The sequence below is a fragment of the Fundulus heteroclitus genome, unplaced genomic scaffold, assembly GCF_011125445.2.
Source record: "Fundulus heteroclitus isolate FHET01 unplaced genomic scaffold, MU-UCD_Fhet_4.1 scaffold_81, whole genome shotgun sequence".
Lineage (NCBI taxonomy): Eukaryota > Metazoa > Chordata > Actinopteri > Cyprinodontiformes > Fundulidae > Fundulus > Fundulus heteroclitus.
The window spans coordinates 1,151,715-1,170,501 of NW_023397263.1; the positions used below are offsets into that span (position 1 = coordinate 1,151,715).

The 18,787-nt window shown below is 41.0% G+C and overlaps 1 protein-coding gene and 1 long non-coding RNA gene across 2 annotated transcripts; one reads left to right on the forward strand and one right to left on the reverse strand.

The window, feature by feature from the left end:
- Positions 1 to 2,998: 2,998 nt before the first annotated feature.
- Positions 2,999 to 5,120, forward strand: LOC118562178 (general transcription factor II-I repeat domain-containing protein 2-like). Its single transcript, XM_036134433.1, has one exon. It carries the CDS (start codon positions 3,274 to 3,276, stop codon positions 5,098 to 5,100), a length of 1,827 nt encoding a protein of 608 aa, XP_035990326.1. The 5' UTR covers positions 2,999 to 3,273; the 3' UTR covers positions 5,101 to 5,120.
- Positions 5,121 to 8,987: 3,867 nt separating this feature from the next.
- Positions 8,988 to 13,888, reverse strand: LOC118562140. The gene is made up of 3 exons (XR_004930464.1): positions 13,666 to 13,888; positions 9,897 to 10,111; positions 8,988 to 9,271 (listed from the first exon to the last, which is right to left on the reverse strand). It is a non-coding gene; the product is annotated as an uncharacterized LOC118562140 (long non-coding RNA).
- Positions 13,889 to 18,787: the final 4,899 nt, after the last annotated feature.

Below are 18,787 nucleotides of genomic sequence, written 5' to 3' on the forward strand. Positions count from 1 at the left end.
TCGGTGTATAAAGTGCTTCATAAATAAAGTTGGTATGGTATGGTATGGTAAAAGACACATCAGGCTCAGCATTCGTTGAGATGTTGGCTTCATAGCAAGCCTCTCCATCATCCGATGACTCCACTTCACATACACTTGCCTCATTGGCTTGTAGAGCACATCTAACTGTCTGAAATATATGTAATGGAAGAGAGTGGATTAAAAAAATAAATAAAATATATGCCCTACCCTTAAGCCTGGAATATCATAGGCCTATAGTTATACAGAATAATAGAAATCTGAGAAATACTGTAGGCTGTCCTCAAAGGTCTACCTCCCCTACATATCTAGGCCTACACTATAATAAATCCTACATGGGCATGTGGGTGATTCTCGCGAAACCCCAAAATCTTATGGTACTAAGGATTTGATGGTCAAATATGCCATAAAACCCACTGATTACACTATTTAGGTACATGTGCTCTATCTTGCACACAAGGCAATTTCTCCATTTTTTATTGTTATTTTGTATTTTTTATGCATTTTATGAGTGAATTATCATTACCGCAAAGTGTCCCGGCGCAAATCCCAAGTGTTTGATCATTAACAAAACCGTTATCTTTTACTTTTAAGTAGAATAAAGTTATACATATATTGTTTTAAGTCCAGTGCTTCATCAAAATGTGTGTTTCAATAATATTAACATTATAATGGTCATATTTAAAAAAAAAAAATGTTTTGTCGTCAGTCATAGTTTTCATTACCGCAATACTTTTGAGCACTGCAATAAAAACCTATAGGAATTTCAACATGAAATGGAATTTCCCATCATGCATCAGTAATAACAGAAGATCAAAGATGGCGTCAAGATAAGCATGTCTCCTTTTGTCTTTGTGTTGAAATTCCATGATTTGTCTCAAAACGGTCTAAACACAACGCTCATTACCGAAATTAGTTTTGTGATAAAAAACTATTTTCTTAATTTAAATTTGTTTAGTAATAAGATAAAAAAAAAACACACACAATGTCATGGAGGTCATTTTTTAGCTAGGTCATGCTAGCTAAATCTAAAATTAGCATTTTTGTATTAGGTCATCTCATTACCGCACTGCACTTTATCATTACCACAATAGTTAAAGCCAATTTCGGTGATGATAATTTCAATTTCGGTAATGAAAATATTAAAGGAATTTGCATTTTTCAATGTCGTTCATGACATTAATTACTTTTTAATAAGAGACAACCTCAATGTTTTGGAGGGATATTAATAAGATCAATATCATAAAAGTTTTTTAGGTTGTTACACTGTACTTAATGAAGTAGATACATTGTATCAGAGACCCTGTTACCCTTTTCCCCCCTTTGAATCTCATGAAAGTTGCTAGTGTCATATCATAGTAATGAGTGGCCTACATCACGTGTAGATTACTGCCATAGACTTAAAATGTCAAATTTTTGAGTCATGGAAAGTGCATGTTCACAATTTAAAGATTGATTACTATGATGTCCCTTATCTGTGTTTTTCTTTCCATGATTGCATTCACATTGACCAGGTTGGCAAAAAGTGCACAAAAGAAAGCTGCAAAAAAGGAAAGTTTGAGGAAGCACAGAGAAAAGATATACACCAACCCAGAACTTTTAGAGGAATACAGAAGGAAGGAAAGAGAGAGGTGATGGATAAGGATTAAATGGTTTAGGTGGTGTTTGCAGTCAACGAGTAGTTTTAGAAAATCAGTGTGCAATTTACTTTAGGCCAAAACCTAAGGCCTTAAAGCACATATGTCAAAGTCAAGGCCCGCGGGCCGAATCCGGCCCGCGGGCTGTTTATCTATGGCCCCCTGGATGATATTTAATTACCATTAGAACCGGCCCACAGCCGCCTGTGCGCGCTGCTGTGACTTCGCGGAATTGCATTGTGGGGAATGTAGTGTTGGTGCGTACACGCATTTCTTTTTTTTCTTTTTTTTTTTTTTGTGCTTTGCATGTTTGGATTGTTTGTTTTTTGCTCCCCCCTTTAACAATCCAAGCTGGGCTGAAGTCGGTTGTCTAAGGAGGTGGAGCGCAGTTGCAGCGCACAGGTGTCAGCAGAGGCTGATTGAAGCCAAAATAAAAGGAGCCTGGATGGAAGGAGGGACGGAGCTGATCCTGCAGGTGACAGAGACAGACACGCTGCTGAGCGAGGGGCAGGTGGGATCCGCACGCCAAGCACAGAATACCGGGAGGTGAACAGACGTCCCAGTCAGGGCAGAGGTCTGACTTGTGCTTTGCATGTTTGGATTGTTTTTGCTTCCCCCCCGTCTTTAACAATCCAAGATCACTGGGCTGAAGTCGGTTGTCTAATATGGCCCCACACTCAGTCTTTGACAAGGTGGAGCAAGCAACTCAAAAACCCAAACAGCAAAAAAATCAAATCCAAGATGTTTTATTTCAACAAAAGCCGCCGTGATAGTGGCACGATAAAACATCCCGTTCCCCTTTTTTTAGAAGTCCAAGATTCAACAATTGTCCTTAAAAGTCACCAATTTGAGGCCAAAAGTTGGGCTACACTTATTATATTGCTTCTAGAGGAGGCGATCCGTCTACAGCGCACCCTCCTGCCGAGCCGCAGCGGATTCTGCGACGCTCCAGCCCTGTTCCACTCTTCTGCGTGCCACGCCGCTTTTCAGACCGATCTAGATAAAAGAAAACAGGAAAACGGCAGCATCCCCGCACCAAGACTCCTTTGAAAGACGTATTTCCTACTCTCTAATCGAGACGGAGCGCTACTTACAGGCGCAGACCTCTGCCCTGACTGGGACGTCTGTTCACCTCCCGGTATTCTGTGCTTGGCGTGCGGATCCCACCTGCCCCTCGCTCAGCAGCGTGTCTGTCTCTGTCACCTCCAGGATCAGCTCCGTCCCTCCTTCCATTCAGGCTCCTTTTATTTTGGCTTCAATCAGCCTCTGCTGACACCTGCGCGCAGCATTTGCGGAGCGCAAATGCGCTCCGCCTCCTTAGACAACCGGCTTCAGCCCAGCTTGGATTGTTAAAGGAGGAAAATCAAAAAACAAAACAATCCAAATATGCAAAGCACAGCAAAAAATTAAAAGAAAAGAAAAACACAATCATATTTCCCCCTGCTTTTCCCTATTTTCCCCTGGGAATGTAGTGTTGGTGCGTGCAACACACGCACCAACACTACATTCCCCACAATGCAACGGTAGCCCGCGAAGCCACAGCAGCGCCAACAAGCGGCTTCATTGTTCATCAGCAGTCAGAGCAGAGATCAACTTTCAGGTACCCCCCTCCTTAAAAATGGCTAAACGCAAGGTGGATGCTGAGAATAGAGGGTTTCAAGCAAGGTGGGAGGCAGACTACATGTTCACGGAGGTAAAAGGCAAACCTGTGTGTCTTCTGTGTAGAGAAAGTTTGGCTGTAATGAAAGAATATAATCTAAGAAGGCACTATCAAACTTCTCAGAAACACACAGACAAAGACAAGAATATGAACACGGAACAAAGGCTACAGAAGGTGGAAGAATTAAAACGAGGCCTTAAGTCCAGGCAGGCTATGTTCACATTTGCCAAATCACAAAGCGAGGCTGCTGTCAAGGCTAGCTTTATTGTGGCAAAAGAGGTCGCAAAATCAGCCCGGCCCTTTACAGAAGGAGAGTTTATCAAAAACTGTATGCTTAAAGTTTGTGATGCAGTGTGCCCAGACAAAAGACAACTATTTTCAAACGTGAGCTTGAGCAGAAACACCGTTGCTGAACGTGTAGACCAGCTTTCCACCAATATAAAAGAACAACTTGTGAGAAAGGGAAAACATTTAATTGCATATTCTCTTGCTGTAGATGAGAGCACGGACACATCTGACATTGTCCAGCTGTCAGTTTTCATCCGTGGAGTAGATTCCAGCCTGAGCATAACCGAAGAGTTTTTGGCATTACATCCTATGCATGGCACAACTACAGGACAGGATTTGTATGAAGAGGTATCCAGATGTGTAAATGAGATGGGGCTGCCTTGGGAAAAACTTGTGGGATTAACCACAGACGAAGCACCCGCAATGTGTGGGCACAGGAGTGGATTGGTGGCAAGGATCCGTGCGAGGATGCGGGAGGAAAATGTCGCAGATGAGCTGACAGCTTATCACTGCATCATACACCAGGAGTCATTGTGTGGCAAAGCCTTAAAAATGGAACATGTAATGACCACCATAACCCGAGCAGTTAACATCATCAGAGCCAAAGGTTTAAATCACCGCCAGTTCAAGGCATTTCTGGGCGAGTTAGAGACAGAGTATGGTGATTTACTGTATCACACAGAGGTGCGATGGCTAAGCCAGGGAAAGGTGCTGCAAAGATGCTTCGAGCTGCGCGAGGAGATCTGTCTGTTCATGGAAAGCAAGGGGAAAGACACAACAGAGCTCCGAGATGAAACTTTCCTGTGTGAAATGGCATTTCTCTGTGACATCACGAGCCATCTGAATGTGATGAATCTGCAGCTGCAGGGACGGGGACGTGTCATCTCTGATAGGTACAGTACAGTGAAGGCCTTTAAAACCAAGCTGAGTCTGTGGGAGATGCAGATGAGGAAAGAAAACTTAAGCCACTTTTCCAGCTGCCAGACCATAAAAGAGAAGCTTTCCACCGCTGTGTTCCCGAGTGTACAGTTTGCTGATAAACTCAACCTACTTGCCGCCGACTTCCAACGACGATTTGCTGATTTTGAAGCCCAAAAAAGCAGGTTTCAACTGCTCAGCAATCCTTTTGCAGTTGATGTAGAAAGCGCACCACCAAATCTACAAATGGAGTTAATTGAGCTCCAGTGCAATGACACACTGAAGGAAAAATATGAGAGAGTGGGTGCTGCTGAGTTTGCACGTTTCATCCCTGACACAATGCCCCAGTTGCGCATCCAAGCTGCTCGGACGCTCTCCATGTTTGGCAGCACATACCTGTGTGAACAACTATTCTCTTTAATGAAGCTAAACAAAACATCACACAGGAGCCGTCTTACTCATAATCATCTTCACTCAATCTTGAGGATTTCCTCAGCTCAGAGCCTAACCCCAAATATTGATGAACTGGTACAAAAGATGAGACACCACCAAGTATCAGGCTCAGCCTCAGACAAGTGAGCATCACAAAGCAGTGACATATTTTTTAGTTTTTAATCAGTTAAACTTGTTACAATATTTGTTTTGTTGTGTTTTAGTTTTGTACTTATTTAACTGATTCTGTCTTAGGTTCAGGTTCTGTCTTAGTTTTGGTTTATGGATTAGTTTGGGTTTTGTGGTGGTTTGATTTTGTACTTTGTTTTATGTTATGAGCTCTTCTGGCCTGCTCAGATCACTTATGTCACCAGCCTTTAATCAGTTCACCTGCCAGCATTCTGTCAGCTCACCTCACCACCTATCTGTTTGCCTGTCACTTCCTTGTTTAGTCACCAGCCAATCAGTTTGGTTCATCTATTAATCACTTCCCTTCCTTTGATTAGTTCCACCTGTTTTCTGTAATTAGTTTCTACTCTGTTCACCTGCTCACCCCCCAATTTATTCCTGCTTCACTCCTTTGTTCAGGGCCAGGTCGTCTTTTCATGTTTATGGGTGAGGCAAATCCCGATCTCATGTCTGGTTTTGGATTTTTGATCCTGTTTTTCCCTCCAGAGTACCTGAGTAGTTTCTGTTCCCATGAAGTTCTGAATGTTTTTCTGTAGTCTTTTTGATACTTCAGTCCTTTTTGGTGTTGCACTGCTTTTTGTTTAATAAATTCCTTTTTTAAAGAACCTCTGCTGGTCTGGCTGAATTCTGGGTCCGCTGCCGTGATTCATCACAAAATTTTAATTTTTTTTTTTTTGTGTACAAGACATGATTTTTTTCTTTGAAGGCAGTATTGTTTTGTCTGTGTCCCATACATTTTTGTATTTTATGTTGTACCCCGAGTCCATTTTCAGTTGAATGGACTCAGGGAAAATTGCAGATAAGAGCCATGAGAGAGAATACAACTGATTTTTATTTTTTTATTTTTTCCCCCTTATTTTACTTTTTGAAAGCAGTGATCGGTAGGATCATAGAGCAGTACAGTAATGCATTTTCAGTTTATAATGCATGCACTTTCATTTATGTATTTATCTTAATATTAAGTTTATTAATATAATATAAAAGTTTAATTAGTTTTAAATAATGTGTTAGGTCTTGGTTCAATAGGCTATGTTCATTTCAATATGTTTTAATAAACATTTAACCAGTCCGGCCCTCGGCTTGTAGCAAATTTGTTTTTTTGGCCCTCGGTGTATTTGACTTTGACATCCCTGCCTTAAAGGAACCATAGGTAAGATTGTGGGCAAAACTGGAACTGCAATCACTTTCAAATTACTGTAGAGCGGTGTATCCCCTCCCCCTCCCCCCAGACTCGAGGCTGCCAACCCGGATGCCGAAACACTACTGACTTTGTGATAAGTAGATAGGTGGAGGGTGGCGCATCAGGCCAAAACACAACATGACAAAACACAACATAAACATCAGTTGAGGGCTGCAACTTCACTTTTTAAATGACAATATACTGGCCGGACTACAGTTGTCAGTGATTTGAGTATATGAAATGAACGGAAACAAAAGGAGGGAGCAGCAAACAGTGACAGTGGTAAAGCAGAAAGTTAAAAAAAGAGTGCCCTTACAAAACAATGCAAGAAAGCAAACTGAAACCATGGTCAAGAGGTTTCTTCACTGTGATGATAACACCACTTTGATCAATGGAAAATCGGGTGAGATTCGCAAAAAGGGACAGATATATAGGAAAAGGGCCCTTACAAACACAACGGCCCATCTCCATCAAAAATTTCTCTTTGAATATCCAGACCAGAAGATCTCATTCTCACAGTTTTGTAAACTGCGTCCTTTTTGGATCACAACACCAAAGGCTTCCCAAAGAGAAACTTGTGCCTGCAAAGTGCATGAAAATTTCAGCTTTAAAATCAAGAGGCTTCCCCAGCTTGGCATCATTACCACATCATCTCATGCAGATGTAGTTGCTAGTACTGTCTGTGATCAAAGCAACAAACTGTGTATGTATGGGCAGTGCATGACCTGCAAGGACAAAACATTTGATACAAATCTTGATCCCTCCACAAAGCAGAATATAGTGAATTGGGAGGAATGGATGACTAGGACCACTCCAATTAAAAGAAAAAATAAAGATGGCTCTGTATCAGATGAGGTCCACAGTCCTTGACAAAAGGTGTGGTAGCAATGAGAAGTTGGTTGAGCTCGTCTGTCAAGACCTATCCAGCTTTAAAATCCATATCTACAATATAGGACACCAATTTGAAAAAAATTAACACACTGAAGAAGAACATGTAAAATAATGAAACAGTCATTCATATTGACTACAGTGAGAACTACAGTTGTAAATACAGTAGAGAAGTGAAGGATACACACTATTCTGGGGGCCACCAACAAATCTCCATGCACACGGGTGTGAGGTATTTGAGTCGTGGAAGAGTATAATGCTTTTGCACCAGAAATATAATACACCTAATGGTGCAACCTGGACACATCTTCAGTGACTCTCCCGAGATCACTGGGTGTTTCGGGTCTTAGTCATACACCCTCACTCGGGCGACCCAGCCGGGGGTGATCAATTCCCCAACTTGTGTCCAGGTAGCGCACTACGCCACGCCTCCCCCCTCCTCAACCAGAGCCACCGTGAAGCCCTTTCAGCTGCTTCCAAGATGTTCTTGGTGGCTCTTCGCCTCTGCAGACCACAAATCCCTAGGAGTCCAAGGACACGATGTAGAGATCTGCCTGCGAAGCCCCTGCAGCCCAATACAATAGGCTCGCAGTGGGCCTTCCAGCCATTCCTCCGGCACTCAGCCACAAGTTCTGCATATCACCATATCATCTTGTCTCAGACATGATGCTACTGCAACATGGGCTCACTTAGAGCCAATCTTAAAAAAGATGAGAAGGGAGTGTCCTGAGGTGACAGTCGTCCACTATGGGGTTCCATTAGTGCCAATATGTTTATGCGTCTTCTGACGTGTTCATGTGTCCATTTATGTGTCTATGTAAGGTGTGTATGTATCCTGCTTATGTAATGGAAGCTGCATAAATTAAGTTTATGCGTCTTCTGACGTGTTCATGTGTCCATGTATGTGTCTATGTAAGGTGTGTATGTATCCTGCTTATGTAATGGAAGCTGCATATGTTGTGTCCATATGCTGTGAGCATATGTATTGTGTCTACATGAGGGATCAAGTGCATGGCATTTCTTCCTCCCTTTATGTTGTTTGACCATGTTGTTGAACCTGTAATCACGGGATCTCGGTTTGCTGTCTTTTTTCCCGTCGTCTCCTCTGCTCTTACAACCTGTCATCTCCTCTGCTGTTGCAACCTGTCGTCTTCTCTGTTGTTGCAACCTGTCGACTTCCCTGTCATGCTCCCCGTTATTGGGCCGTTTTGTCACCTGACGTCGTCATGCACTGCTTTTACACTGTGGGTTCCTGCTGCCGTCAGCCTGTGCGGTTACCTTTGGTTTTTTCATTATTTTTTAATCTTTAATGTCAGAACAGTAATAACTCCCTCATTGTTCCCAATTAGCTCTGACAAACGCCTTGGTTCATCACTTTCTGATCGGTGCAGTCATGATAAAACCACATACACACTTCTTCCGGTTCAACGGATATTTCAAAATAAGAGTCTTTGACACAAACGCTTCAGTTTGCTGCAAAGCTGACCTTCAATGAGCACCACCGTGCTTCCTGTATTTACTTTTAAAATCCATATATTTCCCTAAAGAAAAAAAAGTGATTTTCAACAATCCATACCTAGAACCCACCATTCTTTGCTAAAACATTTCAATCACTTTCATGGAAAAATTAAGAATATTTAAAGACACAATTTTCACAATTTTTCAATGGTTTTACTTGAAATTGACAATTCAAAGAGACATGAACACATGAATGAAAACAACCAAACTACATGAATGAACACATGAATGAAAACAACCAAACTACACATGAATGAAAACAACCAAACTGTATAAATGGCAAATTTTCTTATTAGATTAATCCAAATGTAGGGGACTGCAATATTCCAGACTCCATATACTGTACAAAGAGTGCATAGGTAGGGTGAATAGGCAGCCGCAGGACCTCCCCACAAGTATTTGCCTCTGGGAAGATGCGGTTGTTCCCGTCCTCGTTGTGCAAAAACTCAATGGTCGGAGAGGTGTTGAAGCCCAGCGGTGGGATGTTGTCCATGCCTGAAGCAAAGGTTAATATTTGCCCCAGTGTCACTGGCCTCGTTCCCTCTGGAAGACATTTGAGAGATAACTACAAATAAAAGTTGTAAAATTAACAATCCAATTACTTTGTTTCCTTAGATCTTTGTTTATTCAGCACTAAAACTGCAAACAACACAATGCAGTAATAGTGAGTGAAAATGTAGTTAGAACAAAACTGCTAAAACACAACCTGATTGATAGCCAAGGGCCCAAAGACAGTGCTGTGCAAAAATTAAAAGGAGCTTTAAGTAAGATACTTAAAGTAAAATCAGCCTAAATCATTGTCATTTGTCACCCAGGATGGAAGTAACATTCCCAATAAACAAATCTAGAGGTAGGTTACGTAACTACTTTGGTTCAGCGTGTAGTCCGTGTTTACTGTCTGGTTCCTGAGCCAATCATATCAGAGTTCCCAAAACAGAGTGCATCCTTTGTAATTTTATTTTGGCAAAAGAGCAGCAGCATGCAAAATGTTAGCCAGTAAGAGAAGCAGACCAGAAATAGAACAGAATACGACATCATATACCTACTGTATATCATTGAAGTAAAAATTGTGTGATTTTACAGCAGCAATGTTTGCATTTTAAAATCGGCAAGTTAATTATATCTCCTTTAAGTTCTTTGAATGCATCATACAGTAGTTATGACATACCATCCACCTCTAACAGCCAATCATTCCAGAAGATGGTCGTCTGGTTCTCCAACCTCCTCTTGTTACTCCCTGGCAGAGAGAGTTGCACGCTGAAGAGTTTTTGCATGTCCTGGTGGCTCACCATTTTAAGTCCTCCAACAAAAATTGGTTTTATTGCCTCATGGTGATTCTCAATGGCGTTGGCAACTCCCAATGTTTGCAATCCATCAATAAATCTGTACAGAGACACAAGTTTTATTTAGAAACAAATCAACTGAAATCAGATAAATGTTAGACTGGGGTCAGTCCTACAGTGCACATAATGTTATTGTACATTTAAAAAAGCATTTTTAGGTTTGCCCCTACATTCCTGAAAAATATTGTTACCACTTTACAATAAGGCTCCCTTTATAGATAGCTAATACATAGTTTGTAGATATGTCATTAATTCCTCTATAACACACCATACATCATATAGCGTTTATCATGCATTAAGGACAAAAAAGAGCCACAACTGACTTGTTTCGATTACAAGGCAGTATCTTACCCTGAAATGTTTAATATGAACAATTCTGGATTAAATGTATATAGTTGAACAAATCAGGCTCACAGTTTTGTCTCTTGCTCGCTCCTAATTCATAACAATTATGAATGAATTATAAAGTTTTTACTAGTTCATGCATGGTGCTGATATCATGACAATAAGTAGGGCTTATAAAAGATGTGCAAAAATCCATCCAAAGCATTGTGTTTTTTTGGAACTCAGTGGGGCTGGTTATCGATTCAAATTTTATATTTGATTCTGCCTATCTCCGGCGTTCACTAGGCAAGAGGCGGGATACACCCTGAACAGGTCGCCAGTCTGTCGGAGAGCAACACAGAGACAAACAACCATTCTTGCTCACACTCACATCCAGGCCAGCTGACAGCTTTGCTAGGGCCCGGGACAACACAGTCTTTCTGGGCCCCCCCTCTAAACCTGCCGCCACCATGCGCGCACACACACACACACACACACACACACACACACACACCAAAAATAAGTCAATTTTACTGCATACTTCATTCTCCAATGCCTTTTATTTTATTCAATAATCTACTCTTTACATAAATATTTTTATATCTGTAGATTAGATTTATGTAAACAAGTCTTAGATTACTTCACGTCATAAACGTGGTTAGACTTGGTTTCCAAATGCCAAACAGCGAACTTTTTTAGTGGCAAAGTCATTTATGATGTCCTTAAAGTCTAATTTCTTGGCAAGCTGATGCTCTATAGACAGCATTGCCAGACCACTGAACCTTTCCTGGGACATCCTAGAGCGCAGGTAGTTTTTATTATCTTCATTTTACTGAAGGCCCGCTCACCTCCAGCCACAGTCACAGGTAGAGATAGGAAAATACGTAGCAGGACACACAGGTCTCCATAAATGCTTTGTAGTCCCATCTTGTAGATTGCATTGAGTAGGTTCAGAGGTCCAAGGCCATCTTCAAAAGTAGCACTATAAATTTTGTGCTGAACTTGGTCTTTAAGTGACTCTGTGAGGTCAATCTTATATTTCTTTCAAAGCTTTGAGCAGGATGCAACGATGCTTTCTGGTTACATATCTCTGAATTTCCACAGAACACCAAATTCATCACATATCCTTTCCATTGATATGAACCGTAAATTAAGTTGAGAGATTATGCTGTCCATTGCAACATAAAAAACTCTGTCTCTAAATAAAGTGTCTGTACTTTGCTCCTCTGTCTCCTGCTTTTCTGACTCATCAAAGAAAATCTTTTTCTTTCTCTGTCTCATTTCTAACTGGGATTTGATGCCCATAGAGTTGGCAACTGCAGTTGCTTCAGTGAGAAATTTGTCCCATGATGCACGCATGCAGGCGATCTCCTCCCCCAGTTCCTTCACATTGGCAGCTTGCACATCCAGTGAGATGGTTGAGGATTGACTGGTTAGGTTTCTATCCTCTATGCACAGCAAAACTTTGACCCAAAATGTGAGGAGCAAAACTGCATTAAAGGACTGAAAGTAAGTCTTCAGGCCATGTGCCTCAGCTTTGGTCTCACTGGTAAGGTTACCTGTTGTGATGAGGACGTCTAATGCCTGGATCACATCAGGCAAATGCTTTGCCACAGGGCGCACTGCTTCTATTCGGGCACTTCATCGTGTTTCGGACAAGTTGTGTAGAGAACAACCTAAAACCCTCTGTAAGATTTCCCATTGATGTGGGCTGCCACTGAATAGTTTGTACAGCTGATTGATGAAGCCAAAGAATATATCTATTTCTGGGCAGGCCCGTGCTGCATGGGCACCTACTAGGTTTAATGTGTGAGATGCACATGGAGAGTATGTGGCCAGGGGATTTTTGTTAAGTAGGCGAGCCTGCACTCCTTTCACTTTTCCTGCCATATTAGCTCTGTTATCATAACACTGCCCCCTGCAATCAGCTATATCTATGTCATGTTCACATAATGATTGGTGGATCATTGCAGCAATTTCTTCTCGTGTCTTTTTGGAAAATGCTTTAAATCCAAGGAAACATTCATTTATTTCCCACCCATCCTCAGGGGATGTCTGGCTGACGTACCTCAGCAACAGAACATTTTGCTCCAAGTTTGACACATCTGGGGTTGCATCACATATTATGGAATAAAATGTTGTTTCTTGCCTTTCCTTCAGAATAGTGTTGAGGACACGCTGAGCACAGAGTTCAATAAATTAATTTTGGCTGTCAGATGAAAGGTAATGAGCTTGGACTCTCTTTCCCTGTTGACGGTGCTCTCTAATGTTTTGTTAATGGTCATTTAGGAGGCTGTCATACTTTGCCAATAGCTCAGTTAAACCAAGAAAATTTCCATTGTCTGGTTCATCGAGTGTATTTGTGCTGCCCCTGAAAGGCAGATTCCTAAAGGCCAAATATAGCGTAGTAGTAATTTGTTTTTTTCAATTTCTGTCTCCATCAGTTTTTGTTCTTTGCTGTCGATTCCAGAACTCTGCAAGACAGAATGCTGTAGGTTCTTCCATGTCCAATAACAATGTTTGTGTGCATGGTTTCTTTCATGTCCTGGAAATCTTTCATAAAGCTTTCTGTATTTAATGTTGGATATTTTCATCCCATTTGTTGAATTTAGTGCACTAGTTGATCTTTTCTCTACTTCATAAGAGAAAAGCAAGCACGGCAGGCAAAATATAGATTTTTTTGACCTGCTATATATTAGCCAGTCCCTAACAATTTTTTCCCTTCCATTGTGGGAGGCAGAATATGCTAGATATTTTGGGAATTCTCTGCCCTCTGAATCTGCTGTTCACTTGCCATCTCTGAAAAAAGCTTCCTTGTTGCCATAAAACGCACAACATTCACTCTATCAGAATCCGTCATCTGTGTTGGCCATGACGCGGGAACATTAAAATTATGATCCGTCTTTAAGCCACTGTGCTCAGACTCTCCGATCGGGCAGCAAGCCCCTCCACCTGCCCTGTCTCTTTTATCGGTAGGGATGGCTCTCTCTGTCTCGTCCTCAAACGCATGCTGCCCCCCCACCCGAAGCACATGCTGCAAGGGGAGAACTGCTATGTTGTCCTTTCTCTCTGTCCACCAAGCTCCCCGCCTCAGCTGGCTCTCCTGCTTCGCCCTGTCTTTCAGCCTGCACCTGGACCTCTGCACTCTCTCTGCTTTCTGCATTTTCGCTAAGCTCAAGTATTTCTGTAAAAGAAAAGATGTTTTCCCCCTTACACTAGCTAGCGGACGCTATACTTTAAAATCACATTGATAAACGCATTGCTTCTTACCTGGCTCTGAATGTGCAACACCCCTCTACAATTCCGTTCCGGACTCATCCTCAGTTTGTTTTAGATATTTGGTCATAAAAATCCTCAAGCCTTTGGTTTCGTCTTCTCTTTTTCTCTTATTTTTTCTTTTCTGTACAGAGACACAAGTAATGTTTTGTAAAAGCCAGACATGTTTGCAACGAAACAAACTTTTTTTTTTCTCGAAACGAACTTTGAAAGCTGCAGCCAGCCGTTGTCCTAATGGTCAAACCATTTTATGTTGGGGTGGGGGGAGTTATAATGGTCCCTTATTTAAAGAAAACATATTATACATATACCAAATCAGATATATAACTATATTTAGTTACTCTAACATTAAATATTTTTCACACAAATATTTTCTGGATAATTACTTCTGCCTGTATTTTAATGATCAGAGTGTCAGTTTTGGGCCCCCCCTCTGTCCTGGGCCCAGGACAACTGACCCGTTTGTCCCCCCTTGTCAGCGGGCGGAAAGACCCATGGTTGGATTTGAACCCAGAACCTTCTTGCTGCATGGCAACAGCGCTACCCACTGCACTGAACTTTATGACTAGTTTTGGAATGTACTATTATCATATTAACATTTAACTGCAAATAAATAAATAGAAGTAAAAGACGACTTTAAGGGCCAAACCCACTCCCTGAATGTTGTGAAGACTGTTTTCACAAAGATGCTGCGCAGCACAAAAGCCAAACGGATCCAGAAAGAGAAAAGGACACCACAAATACATACAGGTCTAATTTCTATTCAGTACAAAGCTACTTTATTAAACCGTAAATAAAAAATGTTGATCCTAAGCTGATGCATTATTAAAAATATGACATTAAAAATTCACCTCCTGGACTGGAGTGACACGGCTCCTGTGACGCATATTGCATCCAAACGTCAGACCACTAGATGGAGCTTGCAGCAATTTTTTGTTCCTGCTGATGTCTAAAGTAACACGGTTGTAGAGGCTAAGCGGACGCTTAAAGCCACTGGAGTGTTTTAAACCGGAATCTTATGATTGACACGCATTTGCCAGGCGGGGTGGGATGGTAAATAGGAAATGTCAAGACACTGTTCTTGCATTTAAAAAAGCCCATTTATTCCCAAACTTGCTTGCTTACAAAACAAAAAACGATACAAACGGACAGTTGTGGGTTGACAGCGTTCCCCCCCCCCAAGCGGTCAAAACCGATTTACCTTTCCAGTGAATCCCCGCCCAGCATACACACATAATTTCCTTTCTTATATTGACTTTTGTACAAATTGGCTTCAACAATGGTTGTTAAGCTAAAGTTGGCTGTCGTGTGTGCTTTACTGATACAATACTACAGCTCCCACATACTTGGCCATGCTGTGTGCAGACTGAACCACACTGACTAGCCGAGGACTTTTGAGCTTTACATTCAAGCGTACCTGTTGTCTACATTTCTTGTGACAAATTCCTATAACGACCACGCTTTTTGTCAGCGGGACGAATCGGGGGAAGGGATGCCAAAATGTTTAATCAGCTTAACTAGTTGAGCCATTTCTTTTCCAGCAGGCACCACCGCACATGGTTATAATTAATCAATCTTTTGGTATTAATGTAAGAATCGATTCATAATTGAAAATAAAAAAATATATATATTTTTTTTTTTAATGAGCGCTAGAAGTCAGTGTGTGCCATTAGGATCAAAAGTGCATCTACGAAATACCTGCTTGAAGAAGGTGATTCTTTATGCACTTTGATATACTGATAAATCTTGTTATCTAACCATTATTTTTAGTAAATATCTGATTTAATTTTGACATGAAAGCGGTTCGTCATCATTTTTAAATTAAAAACATGCAATGGAGGTAACGTTTTTTAATGCTCAGCAATAACCTAGCTCCATATAGGTATGTTTGCTTTGGCATGGTGCCTGTTCTGTTCAGCTAAAGGACAGCAACACTGCCACAATTAATACCTGTCAACATAGGGGCAAGTTTCCAATTTACTTCACTTTCAGAGATATCAGCAGATCAAATCAATACAGTACAAATGTTGGTTAGAATGTGCAAGTAAGTGGTAAACAAATACTAAAGCTTCTATAAATATGGTTATTTGTAATAAATAAATATTAAATAAAAAACAAAAATATCCAAACTATACTAACTGTTCCTTGGCAACTTTGGTTCGTCCCTCAATGAAGACCCTTTTCTGGTCCAGGTTCTGGATCAAGCATGTGCACCCAAGCATGCTCAAAGCCCCAGAGGCTTCCATGACTGCATCCTGGGTCTCTGCCAATGTTTCTGCATCCAAGATCTAGGTATCAAAGATAAAACAAATCAATATCCATCCTGAAGAAAAGTCCTCTAGGTCTGACAGACCTTTTTTTTAAAAAACAGCTTTTGTTATCTTCTTCAGAAACAAACTTCTGTAAAACAGTTGTGTTTTGACTGCAAGAGCCAAGGCCTTTTAGCGGACTTTTCCACCCCTCCTCAATACTATAATAAGTTCCAGCGTCTTGTTATCAATAGTATAATATGATTGATATATTTTACAATAATGATGTTCACCTTCTGTAGCTTCTCCTTCAGGTCATAATCATCCACCTCGTCCAGGTTGACAGGGGTCGTTGGGCGACAACCTAGTGCAGTGTACAAGCGGCTTGAGAAGAAGCGTGGTTGTATCCCTCCGTGGACAAGGGCCACGCTGACCATTTTGCCAAGCAGCGTGTAGTCACCATTTTCTACTCCTGCAAACAAAATTCCCCAATGAAACAAGAAGCATTTAAGTTATCTATGCTTTTTAAACAGATTGTTGCTGTCATTAACATTAACGGAGTCTACCATACAGTTCATATAACCATGTTATTGCTTACCCTGTGACACTGAGGACAGATTTTTTGAGTCTTCTGGGCCACTGAAATATTTACTATCCCTGATAGCGACAACCAATAGACGAAGAAACTCTCTGGAGGGCCCGCCATCATCAACAGCCCCCTCCCCTGTCCCATCACAGTCAACAAATGTGACGTCTAGGCGGTGTGTGGGTGAAAATCTTTGCCTCCGGAACGCCCTGAAGGCACTATCCAAGATGGTCTCTCTCATGACCATGATGCTGTTTGATTGTGCAGGAGGCCCTGGGACTAGCTGGGAGCTCATATTTTTTTAAAATTGCAGTCACAGCAAGTCTGTATTATAGGTGGGGGAAAAAATAAATAAAAGGACTATTAGAAACAGAAAAACTAGCAAAGAAACCATCTGAAAGATAATATGCAAAATCTGGAAGAGTTGTCATTTAGGTGACAAACTGAGAACATGAGACATTACCATTTATTACTAGAATTCATTAGGACCATTAACAAACTTTACTCACTCTGGTTCTTCTTCTGTAACCAGAACTGCCACTCTAGAAGAAAGTATTTTATTTCTGTTGTCATTACACACATCACATTAATTTAATCATATACCTTTCTGAAATCTATAACCAGCATAAAAAAAGTCACCAAGACATGTATGGACATGGATTTACAACAAATGTCACCTTATCAACTGTTAAAGAAAATCAAATTAGCCACAGCACTTTTCAATTCTTTATTTATTCCTCTTACTCTGTCACTGGAGCCATCTCCGCTCTTTCCAAATCATCATAATTTGACCACACGACAAAGCTGCAGAAACAGAACAATGGCAACTTAGATCTCCACTACAAACAAAAGAGTGAGCTGAATGAGTGTGACCAAAGAGAATTAACAAATGAGTTAAAAACGTAGTCATTGAGCAACCCCAATAGTTAGTGAACTAAATAATATCAAGGGACTGAAAGCACGTCAAGGCTTAGACAACCATTTTTACAAACTGTACATTCTCATGCCACAAGTAGGGAATACAAGTGGTTTCCTTGCTTCCACACACCTCACTTAATAAAATTTTCGATGAACAGACCATTGCCGCACTGCTGGGGAAGTATTACAATCATTTGATTAAGATGTGCTGGAGAAAACGTGCATCTAAATCATGGGCTCAATCTAAATACCATTATAGAGCAAGCACTTTTTAGCCAAAGTAGAAGTGTATTAGCAGTCTCCACGATCAGGGCTGTCCAAATAGTGCAGTCAGTATGGAAGAAGGAATAAAAAGGAGCCTGTATGCTCCCTCCTACTTTTACCTAGGAGCACTGCAATGACGTTTCCTAGGGTTCCCTGTGACAAGGAAAGGAACTTCGGACTACTGCGCTGATATTGGACAGCCTTCAAGTCGGACTTCATTACGTCAGAAAAAGGCATGTGGATTTTGCGAGTCAGATCCAGGCCTACAGTCTTCCAAAAATGAGCGACAAAGTCTGTACTCTTATCTACTAACATTTTTTATTATTTCCATGAGGTGGGCTGCACTTCTACATCATGTTCTGCAAAGGATCCTTAAGGCTCCGTAGTGGCGGTAAGGGATATCAAATTCATGGTGCATCCAAAAGACATTTTCAGGATTCATAAAAATGTGTACTTACTCCTCACTCTAGACTTCTGATCCCCCACCACATGACACCTCAGCTGTATGCGATGCCTGAAATGTTTTGAAAGAAAGGTTTGTCATTTTCTTCTCTAAAAGAAATTCATTAATTCATTCATAGGTCTAGTGCTCCCTACTGTCAGTTACATTAGCTGGGACAACTGTTTGAAATGTTGCATGCACATGTTTTAATAAACAAGACTGCAAAACCATATTCAGTGTTCTGTGCATCCCTTAAAGTGTCACTTCTGGCATGTTTGGGCCAGATGTACTAACCTGGATTGACTCATAAATTGCCACAGCAAGATCGTCATCATCTTCGCTGCAGAGATAACAAAAAGGTGTTAATAAAGGACATCAAAAAACCTTTATCGTGACTAAAAGCTTTATAACAAATAAAATGGTGAATCCAGCCAGGTATTAATCAAATAAAACCAAAAATTAATGGTAATCCTGGAATTCAAAATAGCCCACAAAAACAAAAAAGGAACAAACAACAAACTTTCATATCATTTACACAAACTAGTTTGATGACAGCACAACCAAACTTATCCCACCACAGTTGTTTCCACCACAAATGCATTGCACATTTAGAATAGTAACAGAGGTGATTTAAAAAAGAAGCCCACTGTACTGCTA

Excerpts from the sequence above, each read along its gene's own strand:
- LOC118562178 (XM_036134433.1), top strand. The coding sequence starts at position 3,274 with ATGGCTAAACGCAAGGTGGATGCTGAGAATAGAGGGTTTCAAGCAAGG.